This window comes from Coffea arabica, chromosome 2e (assembly GCF_036785885.1).
Source record: "Coffea arabica cultivar ET-39 chromosome 2e, Coffea Arabica ET-39 HiFi, whole genome shotgun sequence".
In the NCBI taxonomy this organism is placed as follows: Eukaryota; Viridiplantae; Streptophyta; class Magnoliopsida; order Gentianales; family Rubiaceae; genus Coffea; species Coffea arabica.
In genome coordinates, this window is record NC_092313.1 from 71,231,021 (window position 1) to 71,248,215 (window position 17,195).

The 17,195-nt window shown below is 36.9% G+C and overlaps 3 protein-coding genes across 5 annotated transcripts; 2 read left to right on the forward strand and 1 right to left on the reverse strand.

Annotated features, from left to right (window-relative positions):
• The first annotated feature begins 2,101 nt into the window (after window positions 1–2,101).
• LOC113732894 (dormancy-associated protein homolog 3-like) lies at window positions 2,102–5,584 on the forward strand. 3 transcript variants are annotated; one of them, XM_072080915.1, is made up of 3 exons: window positions 2,102–2,362; window positions 2,918–3,118; window positions 4,900–5,162. In XM_072080915.1, exons 1-3 carry the CDS (start codon window positions 2,248–2,250, stop codon window positions 5,037–5,039), a joined length of 456 nt encoding a protein of 151 aa, XP_071937016.1. In that variant the 5' UTR covers window positions 2,102–2,247; the 3' UTR covers window positions 5,040–5,162. The 3 variants fall into 3 exon arrangements, with proteins under 3 accessions (XP_071937016.1, XP_071937017.1, XP_027114729.1); XM_072080916.1 differs by having other exon boundaries at window positions 2,105–2,362; window positions 2,918–3,123; window positions 5,075–5,584; XM_027258928.2 differs by having other exon boundaries at window positions 2,105–2,362; window positions 5,075–5,584.
• Window positions 5,585–7,023: 1,439 nt separating this feature from the next.
• Window positions 7,024–12,906, forward strand: LOC113732895 (folate-binding protein 1-like). The gene is made up of 4 exons (XM_027258929.2): window positions 7,024–7,251; window positions 9,666–10,024; window positions 10,377–10,699; window positions 12,407–12,906. Exons 1-4 carry the CDS (start codon window positions 7,146–7,148, stop codon window positions 12,525–12,527), a joined length of 909 nt encoding a protein of 302 aa, XP_027114730.1. The 5' UTR covers window positions 7,024–7,145; the 3' UTR covers window positions 12,528–12,906.
• Window positions 12,907–13,452: 546 nt separating this feature from the next.
• LOC113732896 (serine/threonine-protein phosphatase PP1 isozyme 9) lies at window positions 13,453–16,888 on the reverse strand. The gene is made up of 4 exons (XM_027258930.2): window positions 16,294–16,888; window positions 14,390–14,949; window positions 13,973–14,152; window positions 13,453–13,798 (listed from the first exon to the last, which is right to left on the reverse strand). The coding sequence occupies exons 1-4, from the start codon at window positions 16,487–16,489 to the stop codon at window positions 13,775–13,777; spliced, it is 960 nt and encodes a 319-aa protein (XP_027114731.1). The 5' UTR covers window positions 16,490–16,888; the 3' UTR covers window positions 13,453–13,774.
• Window positions 16,889–17,195: the final 307 nt, after the last annotated feature.

Below are 17,195 nucleotides of genomic sequence, written 5' to 3' on the forward strand. Positions count from 1 at the left end.
AAAAAATTAATAAGTCTACCAAACAAAATGTGCCGAGTAACAAAAAATTCTTAGTGAAACTTTCCCACTAGAATTCAAATCACTTGACTTGAAATACAATTCTCTAGTATTCATATTCTTTTAATTTTGAATTTTCCTATTTCATTTATAGCTTCTCATTTTATTCTCAAGAAAATATCGTAAGGCTGAAAATGTGATATGATTAGTAATTATCAATCGCAATTTGTGACACGTTGCATCATGCAAAAGATCAAAACCCTAAACCCTAAACACTAAACACTAAACCCTAAACCCTAAACTCTAAACCCTAAACACTAAACACTAAACCCTAAACCTAAAAACCCTAATCCCTAATCCCTAAAACCCTAAACCCTAAAGATCAAAACCCTAAACCCTAAACCCTAAACCCTAAACATTTTAGATTTTGTATGCATTCTCGTGTTGGTACTTATATTGAAATTTTGCATTTTACCAATTGAACATAATGCATACTAATAGAACATCTATTTAAGTTCTGAATTTTTTTCGTAGTTTGTATTGTGAGGATAATTTCATAAATCTCCCATACAAAAAAAAAAAATCAAAAAACCAAAACAAGAAAAAAAGTTTAATGAAAAGCTGAGTCGACCTGAAGTACTAAATACTTTGAAATTTAAGTTAATTAATTTACATTTCAAAGTTGAAACGTAAGAAAAAGAAGAACATAGATTTGTGCAAAATCACTAATTACTCCTATAGGATGTTAAACTACGAAAATGTTTTTCAAACAAAATATACCATTCATTTTGTAATAAGATGTAGTTCTCAAATTGTTGAGAAATAATTTGTTAGAATTTTTATGTAATTTTTAATGTTCACTATAATTTTATAAAACTAAATTTATTGTGCAATATATAAAAAAAAGGACCAAAAAAAGAGGAAAAAATGCATAGTGTGACAACGGTGAAATGGCTAAATATAAAAATAACGATAAGCATTCAAATAATAAAAGGCTAAATTCCCATATTATAATATTTGATATTTAGCAAACATGTAATGAAGTTGTATATTTTGTCTACCCAGAAGATTCCGATCTAAACCCAGAAGATTATATATTTTGTCTACCAAATCATCATAACCTACCATCTCTGTAAGGAACAACACTTGTTTCGGTATAGAAGGATCATATGAAATTGACCCTCCTTCGTTTATAATTTTTCCACCCCAATATACTTGAATCACCAAGCAATTATCACTTGACATGTTATACCTATTAGAGACGAGTGTTGATAGCATTTTAGAACCTCATTAATATGCTTATTTGAATAATTAATTAATTGAATCAAATATATATAATTTATAACAAATAAATAAATAATTGCGATTCTATAATTATAAGAAATAATAACAAATAATATAACAAATAAAGGGTAATTAAATAACAACGAATAATAACAAATAGTATAACAAATAACAACAAATAAAGTGTAATTAAATAACAACAAATAATGCATTATAATTAAATAATTAAATCATTTATAACAAATAAATGAATATTTAATAAATAACAAATTAAACCTAATTCATCACCTTAATTAAATGCATTTAATCGAATCTCTTAAAATTAATTTACTCAATTAATTAAACTAATTAATTCACTAAATCAATTAAAGTGAATTGAATTGAGTGAATGTTCTTTTTTCAAAAAAACAATGTGTCAGGTGTCGGGCTGTCTCAGCCCGACACCTGACATGTTTAAAAAAAAAAAAATTCTGTCAGGTGCCGGGCTGGACTCTGTCAGATCCGCAAGTGTCTGACTTTTCTTTTTTACACCTATATTCTAATCAATTAGCCAGCCCTACTAGGGATAAAGCAAAGGGCACTCTCGACCTTTCACATCAGAACGAAAACGACGCATCACGTGACATGCCCTTTCTCCCATTAATCGGCATCCACGTGGCGATCCACAAAAAATCTAGACCCTCAACGATCTTATCTTCTCTATCGTGCTTATCGATCCACCCTCCACGTCACGTCAGATCCACCCAGCCCAGATCAACGGCCACGATTGAATCTGAAGTCTGCCCATAGGACTCCGCTCCAACTTTAACGCGTTTTCGGCTAATAAATAGCCGTTGAGCTGAGCTGAGCTGAGGACCATTTCCTCTTCTAAGCTCTCTCCGTGAAATAATTTCCGAGCGGGTGAAGGTTTGAGGGAATAGTTCCGTTCCGTTCCGTTAGCGTGCGGGGAGTCTACTAAAGTGCGCCATGAGTTTACTGGAGAAGCTCTGGGATGATACAGTTGCCGGCCCCCGGCCCGATAGCGGCCTCGGGAAACTCAGAAAACATCCGACCTTTAACTTCCGACCGAACGCCGGGAAGGGTACGCCTTCCTTGCTATCTTACGACGTTTGTTAAATTATAGCAGAACTTAAATCCACAATATATGGAAATTTTGATTCATATCTGTAAAGATGCTGGTAAAGCTTTACTATGTATCTGGAAATTTTGATTCATATCTGTAAAGATGCTGGTACAAATTTTGTGTATAAGAGATTGAAGTATGTAAAATATATGGGCGCCTGGAAAATGGGTTTACTGAAGAAGGGCTGGTTAGTTAAGCACAAGATTCTGATAATATGATGATAAGATTTTAGCAGAGTCCTAGGTTGATAGGGAAAAAGTACCTTGATAAGTTGACTTTTGGACAAGATCATTTTGGGGACTATCCTTTTTTTTTGGGTTGGGATGTACCGTAATAGATCAAGTTGAATCCGGATGCCTTGAGAATATTAATGCATGAAGCTGCAGTGAAATGAAGTCTGAGGTTTTATTGTTTAGTTTCTTTGGGTTTTGTTCTGTAACATCAGATTGGATTGTTTTTACGGTTGAGTGTTGATGTCAATTTCTCCTCCTCCTTTTTGTTTTTGGTTTACAGAATCCGTAGTTGGAAGCCCGAGATCATACGGGAACGGAGCAGGAGGAGCGGCGGCGGATGATGCAGTGAGGGTGACAAGAAGTATCATGATAGTAAGGCCACCTCCAGTTGACGTTAAAGACTCGCCGCCGGCATCGCCAGCAGGGTCAACACCTGGCTCTACAACACCTGGCTCTACACCTCCGGTATCTCCCTTCGCCGGTAAGGTTGCAATAGTCATCACTCTCTTATGATTAGTCATCAGTAGAGTACTGTTTTTCTGCTTTTGGTCGTGACCAAATGTCCATTTTGTCCTTGATAACCGGCCTCCAAGAAGTAGGGAGGTATCTTTTTTACTGGGTCAAAACCCTACTCCAAATAGTAGTATATCAAAGTTTGACAGAAAAAATAGATCAAAGGCTTTGTATTATACCCGTGCGGTACACTTTTTTAGTACTGCATATAAGTTAGTAAATAGATGATACACTTTCTTATCGATGTGCATATTTTTTAAAAATACTTAAAAAAAATACTGAAAATATAGACTGAAAATATCTATAATTTTCGATTAAAAAAACTATTTGGAATCATAATTGGCTTGAAATTATGGGGAGAAATCTGTAGAGGGGTCTTAGTCTAGATCTAGAACAATCTGTTAGAGGACATATTGGTAAATCCACAAACGGGGTTTGATAGGGTTCATTTGTATGGTATAGTAGAAAACTAGTGATAGGTTTTTGTTAATTGAAGGGGTTATTGTCAATTATGGCGACAAATTTTGCCATATTATGTGTAGTTCTATGGATGAGTGATATATCACATCATGTGTATTTACATTAAATAAAAATGGTAACAAAAATTTGTCATTAAGGGGTCGTGGTGGATAGATCTTTTGAGCGGATAATGCAAGGCGGACGGAAAAGTTAGGTGGAAATGTGGAATGGTGGATCAGAGGGTGCAATTATTTGTTGGTTGTCTTCTTATACACTAATAATCCGTTTTAAGGTGGCGTCCACGTAGATGTTTAGTAAATTATTTGGTATTACAACCAAATCTTTCCTTTTCGACAACGTCACAAGTCACACCCACCTTGCAACTTGCATGGGGATTAGTTGGCTGAAATTGACTCCAGCTCCTCCTATGGGACATGTTTATGTTTGTATCACAAGTTGTATGGTGGACGTGTGTCCTACTCGTATGGGACATGTTTATGGTTGTATAACAAGTTGTACGGTGGACGTGTGTCCTTACTCTTTTGCTGGATGGAAGATCCAGGGCTTGTACCTTAAGAAGGGTAAAAGGACTAATGAATACAAGATGCAAGGGTTTCAGTTGAATTCCGTTTCTGATGACTAACCAAACATAGCCGAAGGGACATGATATCTCGGGTGGTAGTAAGACTTAATTTTGTCTATGCTTGTCCTCTTGTAAACGTGTTAAGAAGTAATAATACTGAATTGCTGGTGTCAGTATTCTGGACTGCATTTTGTACCAACTTGCTAAGGAGCTCGACAGTGGTAAAGAGCAGGTGCTCGAATGAAGTCTATGCTGTGTTTCAGTCTAACTATGTACCTACCGCTTGAGTAAGATTGAATGTGCTGCGATATGCTGTTGTGCAAGACTTTGTAATACAAAATCTTGAAATGTTTTCTGTGAGGAATATTGAGAGGTTTGCTCATCATGGTTGTGTGCAGCAATTGAAATGGAAGCTTAATTTGGCATATGGAACCGACAAAAAGTTAGGTCATAGGAAGTGTTGGAAGTGTTATTATGCATGTGATCATGTGCATGACATGGTCCATGCTCAGCTTGTGGTGGGAAAGAATCCGAGTAGGGTGGAATAAAGGGAAATATGGTTGGATGTGGTAGGTGATGGGACTGCTTATTAATCAACAAATTGAATTGTAAATAGCATAGATGGTCTCAAAGCAATGTGATGTAGTGATTCTTTTTCTTCCTTGATCAATAGCAATTATATCATGACATGGGGCTTCTTTTTGCAGCTTGGTGCAATGTCTCTGTCCCCCTCTTTATACTCTTTGATGCTGTACCCCAGCTTATTGACTACTACAGTATTTTCTCGTTCAATCTTGCTGCAAGCATTCCTGCATTTACTGTATACTTGGATGATGAAGAATATTGACAGCAAAAAAAATTTTCCTGATGCATGATGTGTAGGTGCTGGAGGAAGAGAGGCGTATCGGTTTCGCAGGAAGTCTGCATCATTCGCATACGAGAAATCCAGCAGTGTTGGACCCAGGAACCCTCCTCCTCCTTATGACCTGTGAGATATGAGGCTTTGCATTTTCCATGTTGAGCGGCTAAAAGTAGTCAGATTTTCATCTTTGCAGCTTGTCATGGGGAATCTTTTAGATGAATAGCACTGAGTGTGAAAAGTTTGGTGGCGTGTAATCAAAAAATTAATCTTGTAAATATGGGTTATGGTAGTGTTTGCTGTCTCGGTGTATGGAGGGCTGGTTATGCAGACTTCTGTAAAAGCTCAGTTTGAAGTTTGTAATGTATCCTGGTCTCTGTATGCAGAGCTCAGAGTGGTTTGGTTTCTCGCAAAACTGCTAAATTTCTTCTGTTATTTCCTTCATTTTCCGGTGCGCTTGAATGCCTATTTGTGTTGTGCAACTTTGGTTGATATTGCAGTAAAGCTGTGCTCTCCTTGTACCTGTTTTTCAATGGGAATATTTTCCTTTTTACCTCTACTTCACGTCTGTATCATGTGCTGAATGAGTCCCTCGAAAAGAATGGAAATTGGACTCACCAATTGGTTTTCCCTCACTCCTCATTACCCTTAAAGGGAAGAAATGGGCATGGTGGTGTTTAATATGTCGCCAAAATAATTATTTTGAATCATTGGGTTATGAGCCATTGATTTAGTTAATTAATTGTGGGTTGTATAATAATTATATTATATAATATAATAATATATTTTAAATTATAAAAATAATAAAAAATTTAAATTGGTGGTTTGATCGGTAAATTTTTTTTAATTTATCGGTTGAATCGTTGACTGGTCAATAGATTTACTGCTTAACTGGTTTAATTAGCTATTTATTTTGATTCTATAGCCAGTTGACTGTTAATCGATTGATAATCGAATCAGACCAAAATTTATAACTACGATGAGGATGACATGTTTCATTAGCTAATTGACATAATAAGCTCCTGTCTATTAAAAGCACAAGTCATTTGACCCCCCCCCCCCCCCCCCTCTCGAAAATAACAGAAAAAAAAAGAAATTATTGAATTAAGGCAGCCATGCACTTGTGTGGTGTAGGGGTTCACGTCTTAGTGTAGAATGTTGCCTGAGAAAAAAAAAAAAAGTTTGACACAAAAGACTATAATAACATAATAGAAAAAGAAAATAATAGTATATAACTCCTCAAAATTTTTATGAAAATTTGACCTGGAAAAAAGTTATGATTCTGGGAGAAGCAGATGGACCAATTTGACTTCAGAACTTTGGGCTTGCTTCATTGTCTCTCTACTCGGTCCATGTTAACAACCAATTGTTTAAAATTTTGATTAATTATTTTCGCTAAGCAGTTGCTACATTTTCAATTTTTTGCACACAAATTTGGTGGCAAGAAAAAGATTAATTTTATTGATAAAATTCTAAAATAAAATCATGAGATAAGAATAATATAAACATCCAAAAAAAAATTTAGATAATTGCTTGGAATAAATTAAAGCTATCTTATATATATCAGTAACACCGTATCATTATTACTCCCTCCGTCCCACTTTGATAGTCTGTTTCTTTTTTCACACAGTTTAAAAAAAAGTAGTTAACTTTATTGGAAAAGTAAATTTAAATTGGTATTTTCCTAAAATACCCTTACATTAAATATGGTACAACTTTATGGGAATTTGAATTGATAGTAAAGAAAGAATCAACTCTCATTAAATGAGGTAGGTTTATAGTAACAACTACTTACATTGAATAAGGATATTTTAGGAAAATTAAAATACAACTACATTCTTCAATTGGAAAGTGAACTACAATTTGGGACAGATGAAAAAGGAATATAGGACTATCAAAGTGAGACGGAGGGAGTATTTTTTTAGCACAATCATTATTAAAACTTTTTGAGTTAGAGAGTTTAGACTAGAAGACTAAAACTGATTAGGCAAATTTCCTCTTTGATAGAGGAAAAACTTTCTGATATTATTACTGCGAAACCTTTGGGAAGAAAAGTTGGAACTCAAGAAACTCCTTGACCTCCAGCACCAAAAGATGAGATGGGAAAGTCACCGCTGCATTTTGCTGCTGATACTCACCACCTCAACCATCAACCTTCCATTCTCTCGCGTCTTTGCTGCTTCTGCTACTACTAATACTGGTATGTGTATTATTCCTAATCTCTGCCTCTGTTTCTCAAATCCAAAGTTATTCCTGGTATGTGTATTATCAGTCAGACATATGCACGAACATATACAAGGCATGCCACACGATCACAGATGAATTCACGGTTATTTTGCATTCCATAATTTTTTTCTGACCCTTTACATAGTTTATTCTCGAACCCAAATTTTGTTTTCATCGTTTTTATTGTTGAGGGTGTTTGTATGTTTTGCTTATCTTTTGCTATTCAAGAATTTTGCTTCAGATGGTCATTACTGTCATACAGTATATTTTGTGGCTTTAAACCTATCAAAGACAATTCATAATGGTTTTCTACAAATTTTTTTTTTTTTACTTCCGTTTGGGTGGGGTGAAAGGGGGGTGGGGGGTGGGGTGGGGGAGGGGAGGTTGGATTATTTGTTGAAGTGTAGCCTTTTACTAATGTAATGGTAGTGGAAGTGAAAAATATTTATGAGGGTGGTGCGAAATCATTAATACCTAATTGTAATGCTAAAACCTAAGCTAGAAACAACGTCTAGAGATTTGGCTTGAAATGGGCCCTTAAGTACTTCAAAGCAACCGAATTACCCTTGGAGTTATTTAATTTAACAGGATTCATCTGTTTAGATTTGAATTCCTGTCTCTTATTAGAAGGTCCACATATTTTAAAGATTAAATTTTTACGCCAGATTGAGGCAATGATCAACCATAGGCTACCTTTCCTGCAGCTTTTACAATTTTATTTCTCATTCAGCAGTTTAGTGAATCTTGTGACGTGCCTGTTGTTTATTTGGGTAGTTAAGAAGGAAGACATGGCTTCGCATATTAGTTTAATAGGAACCTTAAGAGGGTTTAGACTGTTGATTATGCTTTAGAATGTACACCTTTCACCTGATTATCTTCTTGTAGTTGTTTTTCTGGTCATATATGGAAAGTGGACCAGCGGCATCCCTCACTGTTGGTTATTAAGGAGAGAAAGCATCTGATATGCGGAAACTAATTGAGTTTAATAATTGTCGAAACATTGTGGATCAGGAAACCATAAGAAGCTTGTAAAATTGCTCCTTTCCTTAATGGGAATGGTTTCTAGCGCCTGATTTAGGTTAATTTTTCAGTGAGCTCAAAATGATGAATCTAAATGTTACTTAAAATAGTTGAGGAAGAATGTAAGTAGTGATGGTCATAACTAGGTGATGGTAGGTTTCTGAATGTAACTATGGTATCCAATGCATTAGACAAACTGGAAAGACCTTTTGGGAGTTTGTTTTGATTCTTATATGCTTATCAAAGTTGAGGAAAATTTTGGAACAAGGCAATTCAACCAACTTCCAGTTTAGCAGCAAGTAGTAGGCTTCCAATGACCAACATATAAACAGAATGCTGGTACAACAGAATGATGAAATGGATGGCCTGTAAAATACTTAAAGATGACTAAGAATGTTGCAACCCATAATACGATAAAGCTTCCACTTCCAGGAGAATAATTAGGAGAAACTCAAGATTGGTGGAGTCTTCAAAAAGATGAGCAGATTTAGAAATCCCTGGGAATTAGAGGTCCTGGGTTCAAATTCCTCCTTCGCCCTCCCCGCTTCTTTAAGTCCCACCTCATTCATCACTGCTAAAATAAAAAAGGCCAAGGTGACCTTGGTTTAGTGGCTAAGGTTGGCACCCAAGGAATTACCCCCCCCCCCCCGGGGGCTTGCTTTTCAAATCCCACGTCTCTCCTGCTTAATTTGGAAAAAAAAAAGACGAATTTGATGTGCATAAAATGTTGATGCTAAGAATTGAAGGAAAACAAAGGATAGAATAACTCATAATGGGTAAATGGAACAGTATACAGGTCACTCAAAGTAAAGTATGTGCTAATAGTGCGGAGCCCAAAAGATAGGTTACTTCTGTCCCGGTTGTGCTAAAAACTTGGAAGGTAAGTGGGTCTTCAATGCTTAAAATGCCAAAACTGATTATAATATTTCAAAACCAGTGCTTGAGTCTCCATTGCTATCTTTATAATTCTGTAGCTTGGAAAATAGAGTCTTCTACAAGGCTGAAGTGATTGAGGAATAATCCACGATAATAAGAGAACTTGAAAAATGGCAATCTTATGTTCTGAAGAAGGGAAGATACCATTTGAAATTGAAGAATTCCTACGTTGCTCACATTTTTCTTCTGGAGTAAGGTTTACAATCTAACTTGTGTAGATTAATAAATAAAACACGTAGCATGCTTTGAGCAGCTTGTATACCCTGTATGGATTCCTTAACAACAAATATATTCTTAAAGCATCAAAAGATCTGCTACTTTGTAAATAAACTCTGTTGATATATATGGTGGTTACTGTGCTTTTGAAGTTCTTGACATCCTCCTAATGTGTCTTTACGCCTAAACTAAGGAATTGAATTTTACTTCATGCAGAAAAAACTTCTGGTGTTTGTGTATCTCCTGGTGGGCGCTTCCCACCATTTCTAGATGAGGGTAAGCCTCCCAGAAAAGTAAGCAAGGGACATCGGGATCTGACTCTTTGCAGGGTTTTTCGCCATAATACATGCTGTGATGTAACCCAAACGCATCCAGCTTTTCTGTCTATCAGGAAGTTGGCTTCAGCTGGAGAAGCAAGCCAAGAATGCTTACACTTGTGGGAACTGTTGGAATGTTCCATCTGTGATCCTCGTGTTGGTGTACAGCCTGGACCTCCTGTAATATGTGTATCGTTTTGTGATAGAGTGTATCAAGCATGCTCGGATGCATACTTATCTGTGGATGCTAAAACACAGGTTTGTTGTGCTTTAATTAAGGACTAGATATGTGGTTTTCCAGTTGGCCTTGTAACAAAGTAGCAAATATGAAACTTTGCTGAAGCTTCCTATCTTTAGTTTGCGAGGGAGCTTGATCCATGGAACTGTTCTATGTTTTTCTTTGGTGTTGCTTCTTTCTTCTTTTCCCAAATCTGATTCAGTAAAGTTAGCAAAAACCGTTCAAGGGAGCATATGAATTATCTCCAAAGTGCTCCTTATCTAGAATATTGTTATGCCAATGCCCCTAATTTTCTGTGTATAAAAAATATTGCCTTAAGTTACCTCATGCATTATGAAAAATTTACTCTCTTATTTGACCATTACATGCCAGGTTCTAGCACCATGTGGATTAAAAGACTTTGTGTGTGGTAGAGCCTCAGAATGGATCTCTAATGGCACAGATCTCTGCCGTGCTGCAGGTTTTTCTGTTAAGCCATCTGATGATCCTCAAGAATTATCATGCTATGGTGGGAAAGCTAGTCTGGATTATGTTGCTGATCTCTGGAAAGCTTCAGAGTCTAGGGTTCCACAAGAAACAGAAGGTTTGGGGTCTTTAGAAGATTTCAGGCAATGGGTGGAGGCAATGCCATTCAGTGAAAAAGTTTCTTGGGCAGTAGGAGGAATGGTTCTTACAGCGGGACTGATATTTGCAAGGTTAGACAACTTTGTTAATGGTATCAAAAGCATCCGCCATGTTTTCTACTCGAGTCACAATACTTAATTTGTCTATGGTTTGATGCTTTTACTATCTGAAGTTTAGTTCATCTACTGAATTTTTTGTATCATATTCATGCTAGTTGAACTTCATAAATTTGTGGCAACAATGCATAATGAGCATTCTGTGCTGTCTTGGTCTATAAGAGATCAAGCGGGAGACACATACTTCGGTTTAGGGTGTTTGAAATGGAAGTGTTGAACAGGCTTAGTTTGATGACCAAAAGTTTCTGAAATGGACTTTAGGGAGACTGGTGTTATACACTGTGACAAATAGAGTTTCGAAACAGGAATTGGAGAAAGGCTGTCCATGTGGTCAATATGTGAAAGGTCAGCTTCTGGACTGGTAAAAACATAATAAGAGGTGCTCCAGTATCCCTTGACTTAATCAGAAACACATTTGGGCTTAGGATGCAGACCAAATCAAACAACCTTGAGTAAATAGCTTTAGTCAAATCAAGGTTATATATCTTTAAGCAAGGTAAAAGTTCTTTTATTGGCATGAGGCCTGGCTCTGATGAGTTGAGGGTGGTCACAAAATCTCTCAGTTTGTGATTCAATAAAGGGTTGTGAAGAATTTAAGCAACAGCTTCACACGCTTTAAGCAAAAGCTTCACACACTTTTCTGGTCATCTGTTTGCAAAGTAAAGTTGCCCTGGGAGGAACATATGAAAGGTAGGTTTTAATCAGCTAAGGGGAAATCAGCTCTGCTGAGAGGGGACAGACACTGATGAAATAGTTTCAGATGCCGTGGAGATAAAACTTTGAATAAACAGGATCATAGAATAGTGTCTTATTATATAGCTTTAAAAGTGATACCAAGGTTGTAATTTTTAGGAATGCAAGGGTTTGTTTCTCTGAAGAGGAAGGGAGCTTTTGAGAAAGAGGTTTGAATCTGGTGGAGATGGAGGACTATAATGATGGGTTGTGCTCCGGGGTAGGGAGTGATGATATATAGTTCAGTTGCAGAAATTGAGCATATACCTTTGAATGATTACCTGTATGATCTACCTTGGACTTATGTGGCATCCAACTAACTGGTTGCTCTAGCAAAGTTTAAAGTGTAATTAGGCTTTTTCATTGCGAACTATGAAGTGATAATAGAAGATTAAAGGAATCCAGACAAGATAAAAGCCAAGGAAAGGTCAATTGTGACAAAGGGAAGAAAGTGGGGATAGTATGCTGATGGAAGTTGCAATTGTGGGTTGTTCCTTGTGTTTATCTTTGTTTTCTGTCCTTTCCATATTGAAATGTTTAGGTAGTCTTTTGGTGCTAATTATAGTTCGTTTGATGGATGGTAGTTTTTTTTTTTTCATTTGTCTATTGGAAGTTTCACGTTGGTGCAGCATATTTTTTAGCTCTCAGTCTTTGGGTTATGTAAAATTTTGGGGAGAGAGAGAGAGCTGTTTGTGTGCATCTCTTCTTGTCCGCGTCAGTGGATTTGATTTGAGATGGGAGTTTCTTCTTTGACAATGTCCAGTAATCACATTTTCCTCAACTTATGGAGCTTGCAACATTTATATCAGACATTAGCTGATCAATAATGTTAAATTTTACATTTTATTTTCCATATATTGTCGAAGATTTTTGCTCCCAACCTTTGGGCTCCTCTGGTTGTACAAATGACTTTGTATTTGGAACATGCAGTCAAAGGAAAAGCCGTAGCCAACGTCAAAAGCACGCTGCTCTTCAACGGACTGCAAGGAAACTGGGAACAAAGATGAATTCAACGTCTCCTCCTGGTCGGGGAAATAAAAAGACAACTTAGTGATGAATGTCCTTTTTTTTTTTAAAATGTAATTAACCATGTTAGTTTATTGGCAGCTGTTCTGATATTCCTGTAATGCCTATAGTTTGTCTCCAACGCTGCTTCTAAATGTACAAGGATTTGCTTGTCTGAAGGTTTCTGGTTGTAACTTTACAAGCAGTTTTGGCAGGTTGATATATCAACAGCTATAAGAACAAAGGTCATGGCCTAAGAGTTGGGCTTTTCTTTGTTGTCTGGGTGGGGGTTTAAACAGGGGTCTACCTTTGTTGTCAATTTGTACTGGGATGTCTAAACTCTGAATCCTCACTGGCGAATTGAAGCCACTCAATTTATGATTGACCTGTTAAAGGCATAAATCTGACTGCCACCGTTTTGGTCCTCTGCTTGTTCTTCTCATCCTTCCTTTGTATTTTAATGGAGAGAGTGAGACTCTTTTCCAATGATACAGCAGAGAGATTCATAACAAAACTTGAATGTGTGGAAGAGCTTTGAAGCAATACCCAAAAAAGTACCAAATGGACGGTTCATTAAACATGGCACAACTTTGTGGTACAATACAAAGGATTACAACAAAGATTGCAATGACGCTCACTTACCAGTCTTCCCTGGAGGCTTTCATTTGCAAAGCTGCTGCCTCGTAAGTGACTTATTTAGCTTGTTTATAATGTTGGTGATCCTTTTGGAGTATAAAATCTACGAAATTTTTTGAGCATTTTCAACTGGCTTGAATCTCTCACAGATTCATGCCTTCAAACCCACGAGGGACAGAAGAGAAAATGGAAAGCAAAATTCTGCATGAGTTTCTTTAACGGGTCTCATAAAAAATGCAAAAAAGGTGGCCGCTGTAGGATTTTGGGTACCCTCTCTCTTGTGGCAGGGCAGTAGAAGTGGAGCAAAAACTATAACCATCAAATGCACCAATAAATGGAGAAAAATTAGAACCGAGGTTAAGACTGATGCAAGGAGCAATTCCAGATTCAAATGCCAACTACAAATACTAAAACAACTCTGATCTCTAAAAGTAATCAAGTGAAACAGTCCTGTTTCTCCACATGACGCTTAATACCAATTTACAAAAATCTTCATCACTTGTCCACGATCATAAATTATCGGCAATGGTAAAAAAATTTAAATTTCCATGGCCGGAGTAACAGCTTTCTTCCTGAATCTTGTTTATGAACAGAAGATAACGAATTTTACATAATTCCTTGCTGCAGAAAATCCTTGCTTCCATTTCTGTTAATATTTTAGGCGGCTCCAATCTTTGGGGGCTGTTCAAACAAAAACAAAGAAAAACCAAATAGAAAGAGCTTTAAAACTATTAAGTTAACTATTATGCGGTTCAGGTCTAAAGGGGAAGGAAAGAAGAATGCAGAACGAATATTCTTAGGTAACTTTGCTCATTCAAGCCATCACGGGTTCATTTTAAGTTGGATCTTGTTTACCTTTTTAAGAGCTACCTTCGAACTGCTTGATGCTGGTTTTAGTATCTCAAAAGAACAGATTAGTGATTCATCAACACTCAGCAAAGCACCGGCATTGTCGAATTCTCCACCATAGTTTGGTGCTGAAAATATTGTCACCAATCTTCGTTTAGCGAAAAACTCGTATCCATCCTCCACTACCTGAGGCAAAAAGCAAATGTAGTCAGGTCACTAACATGACTTGGAAGGCTACTTTTGTTGGCTGCTCTACAAAATGGCAGCAGGCAGATGCTCTTTACAAATGTGAAGGTATAGAATTATGAAAGCATGGCAAATTCCCTAGTTAACTAGTATATTAATATCAGAGACGTGACTATCATCATGCAACCTGAAATGGTTATGTCCACAAGGAGCTTACTGAAAAAGAAAGCAGTATACCTGGTGACCTCGACATATGAGGTCCAAGTCATTTTTGTCCAAGAACTCGGCAACTGTATCAGCTCCAAAAGTACACGAAACGCCTCGATCACTATCAGACCAACCCTTAATTCTAGGATCAGGATCAGACCACAGCAGATCACAGAGGAGGCCATTATCTGGAATCTCAGTGGGTCGTTGAATCTCATTTATTTGGTCTAAATTTTGTAGTTCAGGGGAAAGTCCACCATGCATGCAAAAGATTTTTTCATCTATGAGAGCAGCAACAGGCAGACAATTAAAGCAGTCAGTAAATATCTTCCATAGCCGAACATTGAACCTCCTTTTACATTCATCATAAAATCCATAAATCCGGTTGATTTTTGCATCTTCATGGTTTCCCCTTAGAAGGTATATTTTGTCAGGGTACCTAATCTTGTAAGCTAATAATAAGCATATTGTTTCTAAACTCTGCTTGCCTCGATCAACATAATCACCAAGAAAGAGATAGTTCGCAGAAGGAGGATAGCCACCATATTCAAAAAGCCTCAGCAGGTCTTGGTACTGTCCATGTATGTCGCCTGCAATAAAAACAACATATTAGGAAAACAACATATATAAACAAGAGAAAGAAGAAAAGAAACAAGTAGAAAGACAAACTTTTGCTGCCACGGAAGGATTAAGTGCTTACAATGCAGATTATCAACAGTTAAGGTGGCATTTAGTCAAGATTGTGTATGACTAATTCTTGAAGCTGGCTATTTCTAGTTTACTTTGTTAATACCAAATGTCTTAAATGCAAGGACTTACTTCTGAAAGAAAGAAAAAAAGAATCAACAGCTGAAGTTGTCAATCGCATATTTGAGTAGGCATTCTTGGACAAGAGCCAAACAGTTAAAGTGTCACTCACAGCTTTGATATTCACAAAATCTTCACTAGAACTTCAAAATAACCATATCATTAACATAGCAATTAGCAAAGAGATTCTGCTTCCAATCTTTCCAACAAAATGCTCACATCTAGACCTTTGCTAGCCGTTACATGATGTTAGCGCACATTTGGAAAAGCAGCCAAACAAATCAAGTCCAGTAAGTACACCTCTTTTGTCCACGAGAAATGTTAAAAAATGCAAACTTTTTCCTATCACATTTTAGATACTTCAGTTTTCATTCTGAATCATTTATTCATCTTAATTAATGTCAAAATCTCTTCTTGTTCAATAAAAGTGTTGAAACAGATTACATTTGCATCGAGATGCTCAGTGGATTTCTTATCACCTATAATTGACTCCATTTGTCAATCAGAAATTACTAATCCATCTGCCGATACTATCGCCAGATGGGTGTTGACAATTGACCATATTCCTGCACGAGCACGAAGATTTCCTCTTCACCACGTACTTATCTAAAACAAATCGGCCTTTTTACCCATGTAAAAACAATCAGCAATGCCTAAAACAATGCCACTCCAAAGATGTCATTTACATCCAACGAACCAACACAATGATCCCAATTTCTCCAACAGTGCATATCCACAGAGACATGCCAATTGCCAACTCAAAATTTCAATGTAAGAGCAGAGACCAATCAAACACAACCCTCTTGTAAAACTAGGATGAAGAAGAGAACAAAATCACCTGAACCAAAACCACTTTCACAAAAAGAAAAAACTCATCCATAATGAGCACGTACTGACAATCCTACAAGGCATAATTGGTATACACTTCCAATTTCCTTCGTTTTTGGGACCTTTCGAAAGGAAGGGAGAAAAATGGTGTGCATCACAAATTAATTATACCAATCACAACTATCACCCTCTTAGCTATGGAATTCAGGAGCTTAATTAAACACCAACCAACAAAATGCATGTACAAGGGCAAGACAGGACTACAACCAAGAAGAAATGAAAGGCAGGAAAATGATTACCACAGATCCTGATGGGAGCATGAAGTTGGAGAAGACTAGGCTGAGATAAAAAGATTTGACGAGCGTTGACACAAAGCTGCCGGATCTCAGCCTCAGATAGCTGAACCTGCTTCCCTCCTTTCCCTTCCAACAGTCTCCTTATTATATCATCCAACACCCCTTTAGCCATCATTCCCTCCATTGTCATCATATTCATTAATTCTTGCCAAAAAGAAACAATCCCTTTTGCCCTCTTCCCCTCTTTCCCTAGCCAAACCAAGGAACCAATCACTCAAACAAGGAAATCCCAGAAATTCCAGTGACTTTCTTGACATAAAAATCAAGTCTTTACATGTAAAGAAAGGAAGAGAAACGCAAAAATAAGAAAAGGGTCTTGAGCTATATGCGCTGAATTTTTTCTGTAAGTGCTGGATTGGATTGGATTGGATTTGGATGTATCTTGATTGCCTGATGATGAGTGGAATTAATGATTGATTAGGAGGAGGATGAAGATTGAAGGCTTATGTTTGAAGCTACAATAATACTACCAGAAATCAATAAATCATCTTTTGGACCTGTCAATGTCTCTCATCGAGTGATGCGTGCGTGCTATGCTCGCCTCTATAGCTTTTCTTGTGATTAGGATAAATGCTTCAACAAATAAAAAAAAAAAAAACATGAAGATTCTCAATTCAATACAAAAATGAAAAAAAAAAGGAAGGTTGAAAAATTCAAAGAAAAGTGGGCAAAATGGGGATTAGAAGATGTTTGACTAAAAGGTCGCGGGGGCGCACGATAACTTTCATTAGTTAGTTACAAACGGAGTTAAAGTTTCTGGTTGGCTAAGGTGGCATGAATCGATGGGTCAGGTGTTTAGGCACACGTGCAAACTAATGCCAGCAGTCCTTGGTTTGGAATTCGAA

Bases quoted from the DNA above. Each gene is read 5' to 3' on its own strand.
- LOC113732896 (XM_027258930.2), bottom strand. From the start codon at position 16,489: ATGAATATGATGACAATGGAGGGAATGATGGCTAAAGGGGTGTTGGAT. The intron at 14,950-16,293 runs GTAATCATTTTC...TTTTTATTGCAG, and splicing joins TGCTCCCATCAGGATCTGTG to GCGACATACATGGACAGTAC. The intron at 13,799-13,972 runs GTAAACAAGATC...TTGTTTGAACAG, and splicing joins CGAAGGTAGCTCTTAAAAAG to CCCCCAAAGATTGGAGCCGC.
- LOC113732895 (XM_027258929.2), top strand. From the start codon at position 7,146: ATGAGATGGGAAAGTCACCGCTGCATTTTGCTGCTGATACTCACCACC. The intron at 10,025-10,376 runs GTTTGTTGTGCT...ATTACATGCCAG, and splicing joins CTGTGGATGCTAAAACACAG to GTTCTAGCACCATGTGGATT. The intron at 10,700-12,406 runs GTTAGACAACTT...TGGAACATGCAG, and splicing joins GCGGGACTGATATTTGCAAG to TCAAAGGAAAAGCCGTAGCC.
- LOC113732894 (XM_072080915.1), top strand. From the start codon at position 2,248: ATGAGTTTACTGGAGAAGCTCTGGGATGATACAGTTGCCGGCCCCCGG. The intron at 2,363-2,917 runs GTACGCCTTCCT...TTTGGTTTACAG, and splicing joins CCGACCGAACGCCGGGAAGG to AATCCGTAGTTGGAAGCCCG. The intron at 3,119-4,899 runs GTAAGGTTGCAA...TTCTTTTTGCAG, and splicing joins TCCGGTATCTCCCTTCGCCG to CTTGGTGCAATGTCTCTGTC.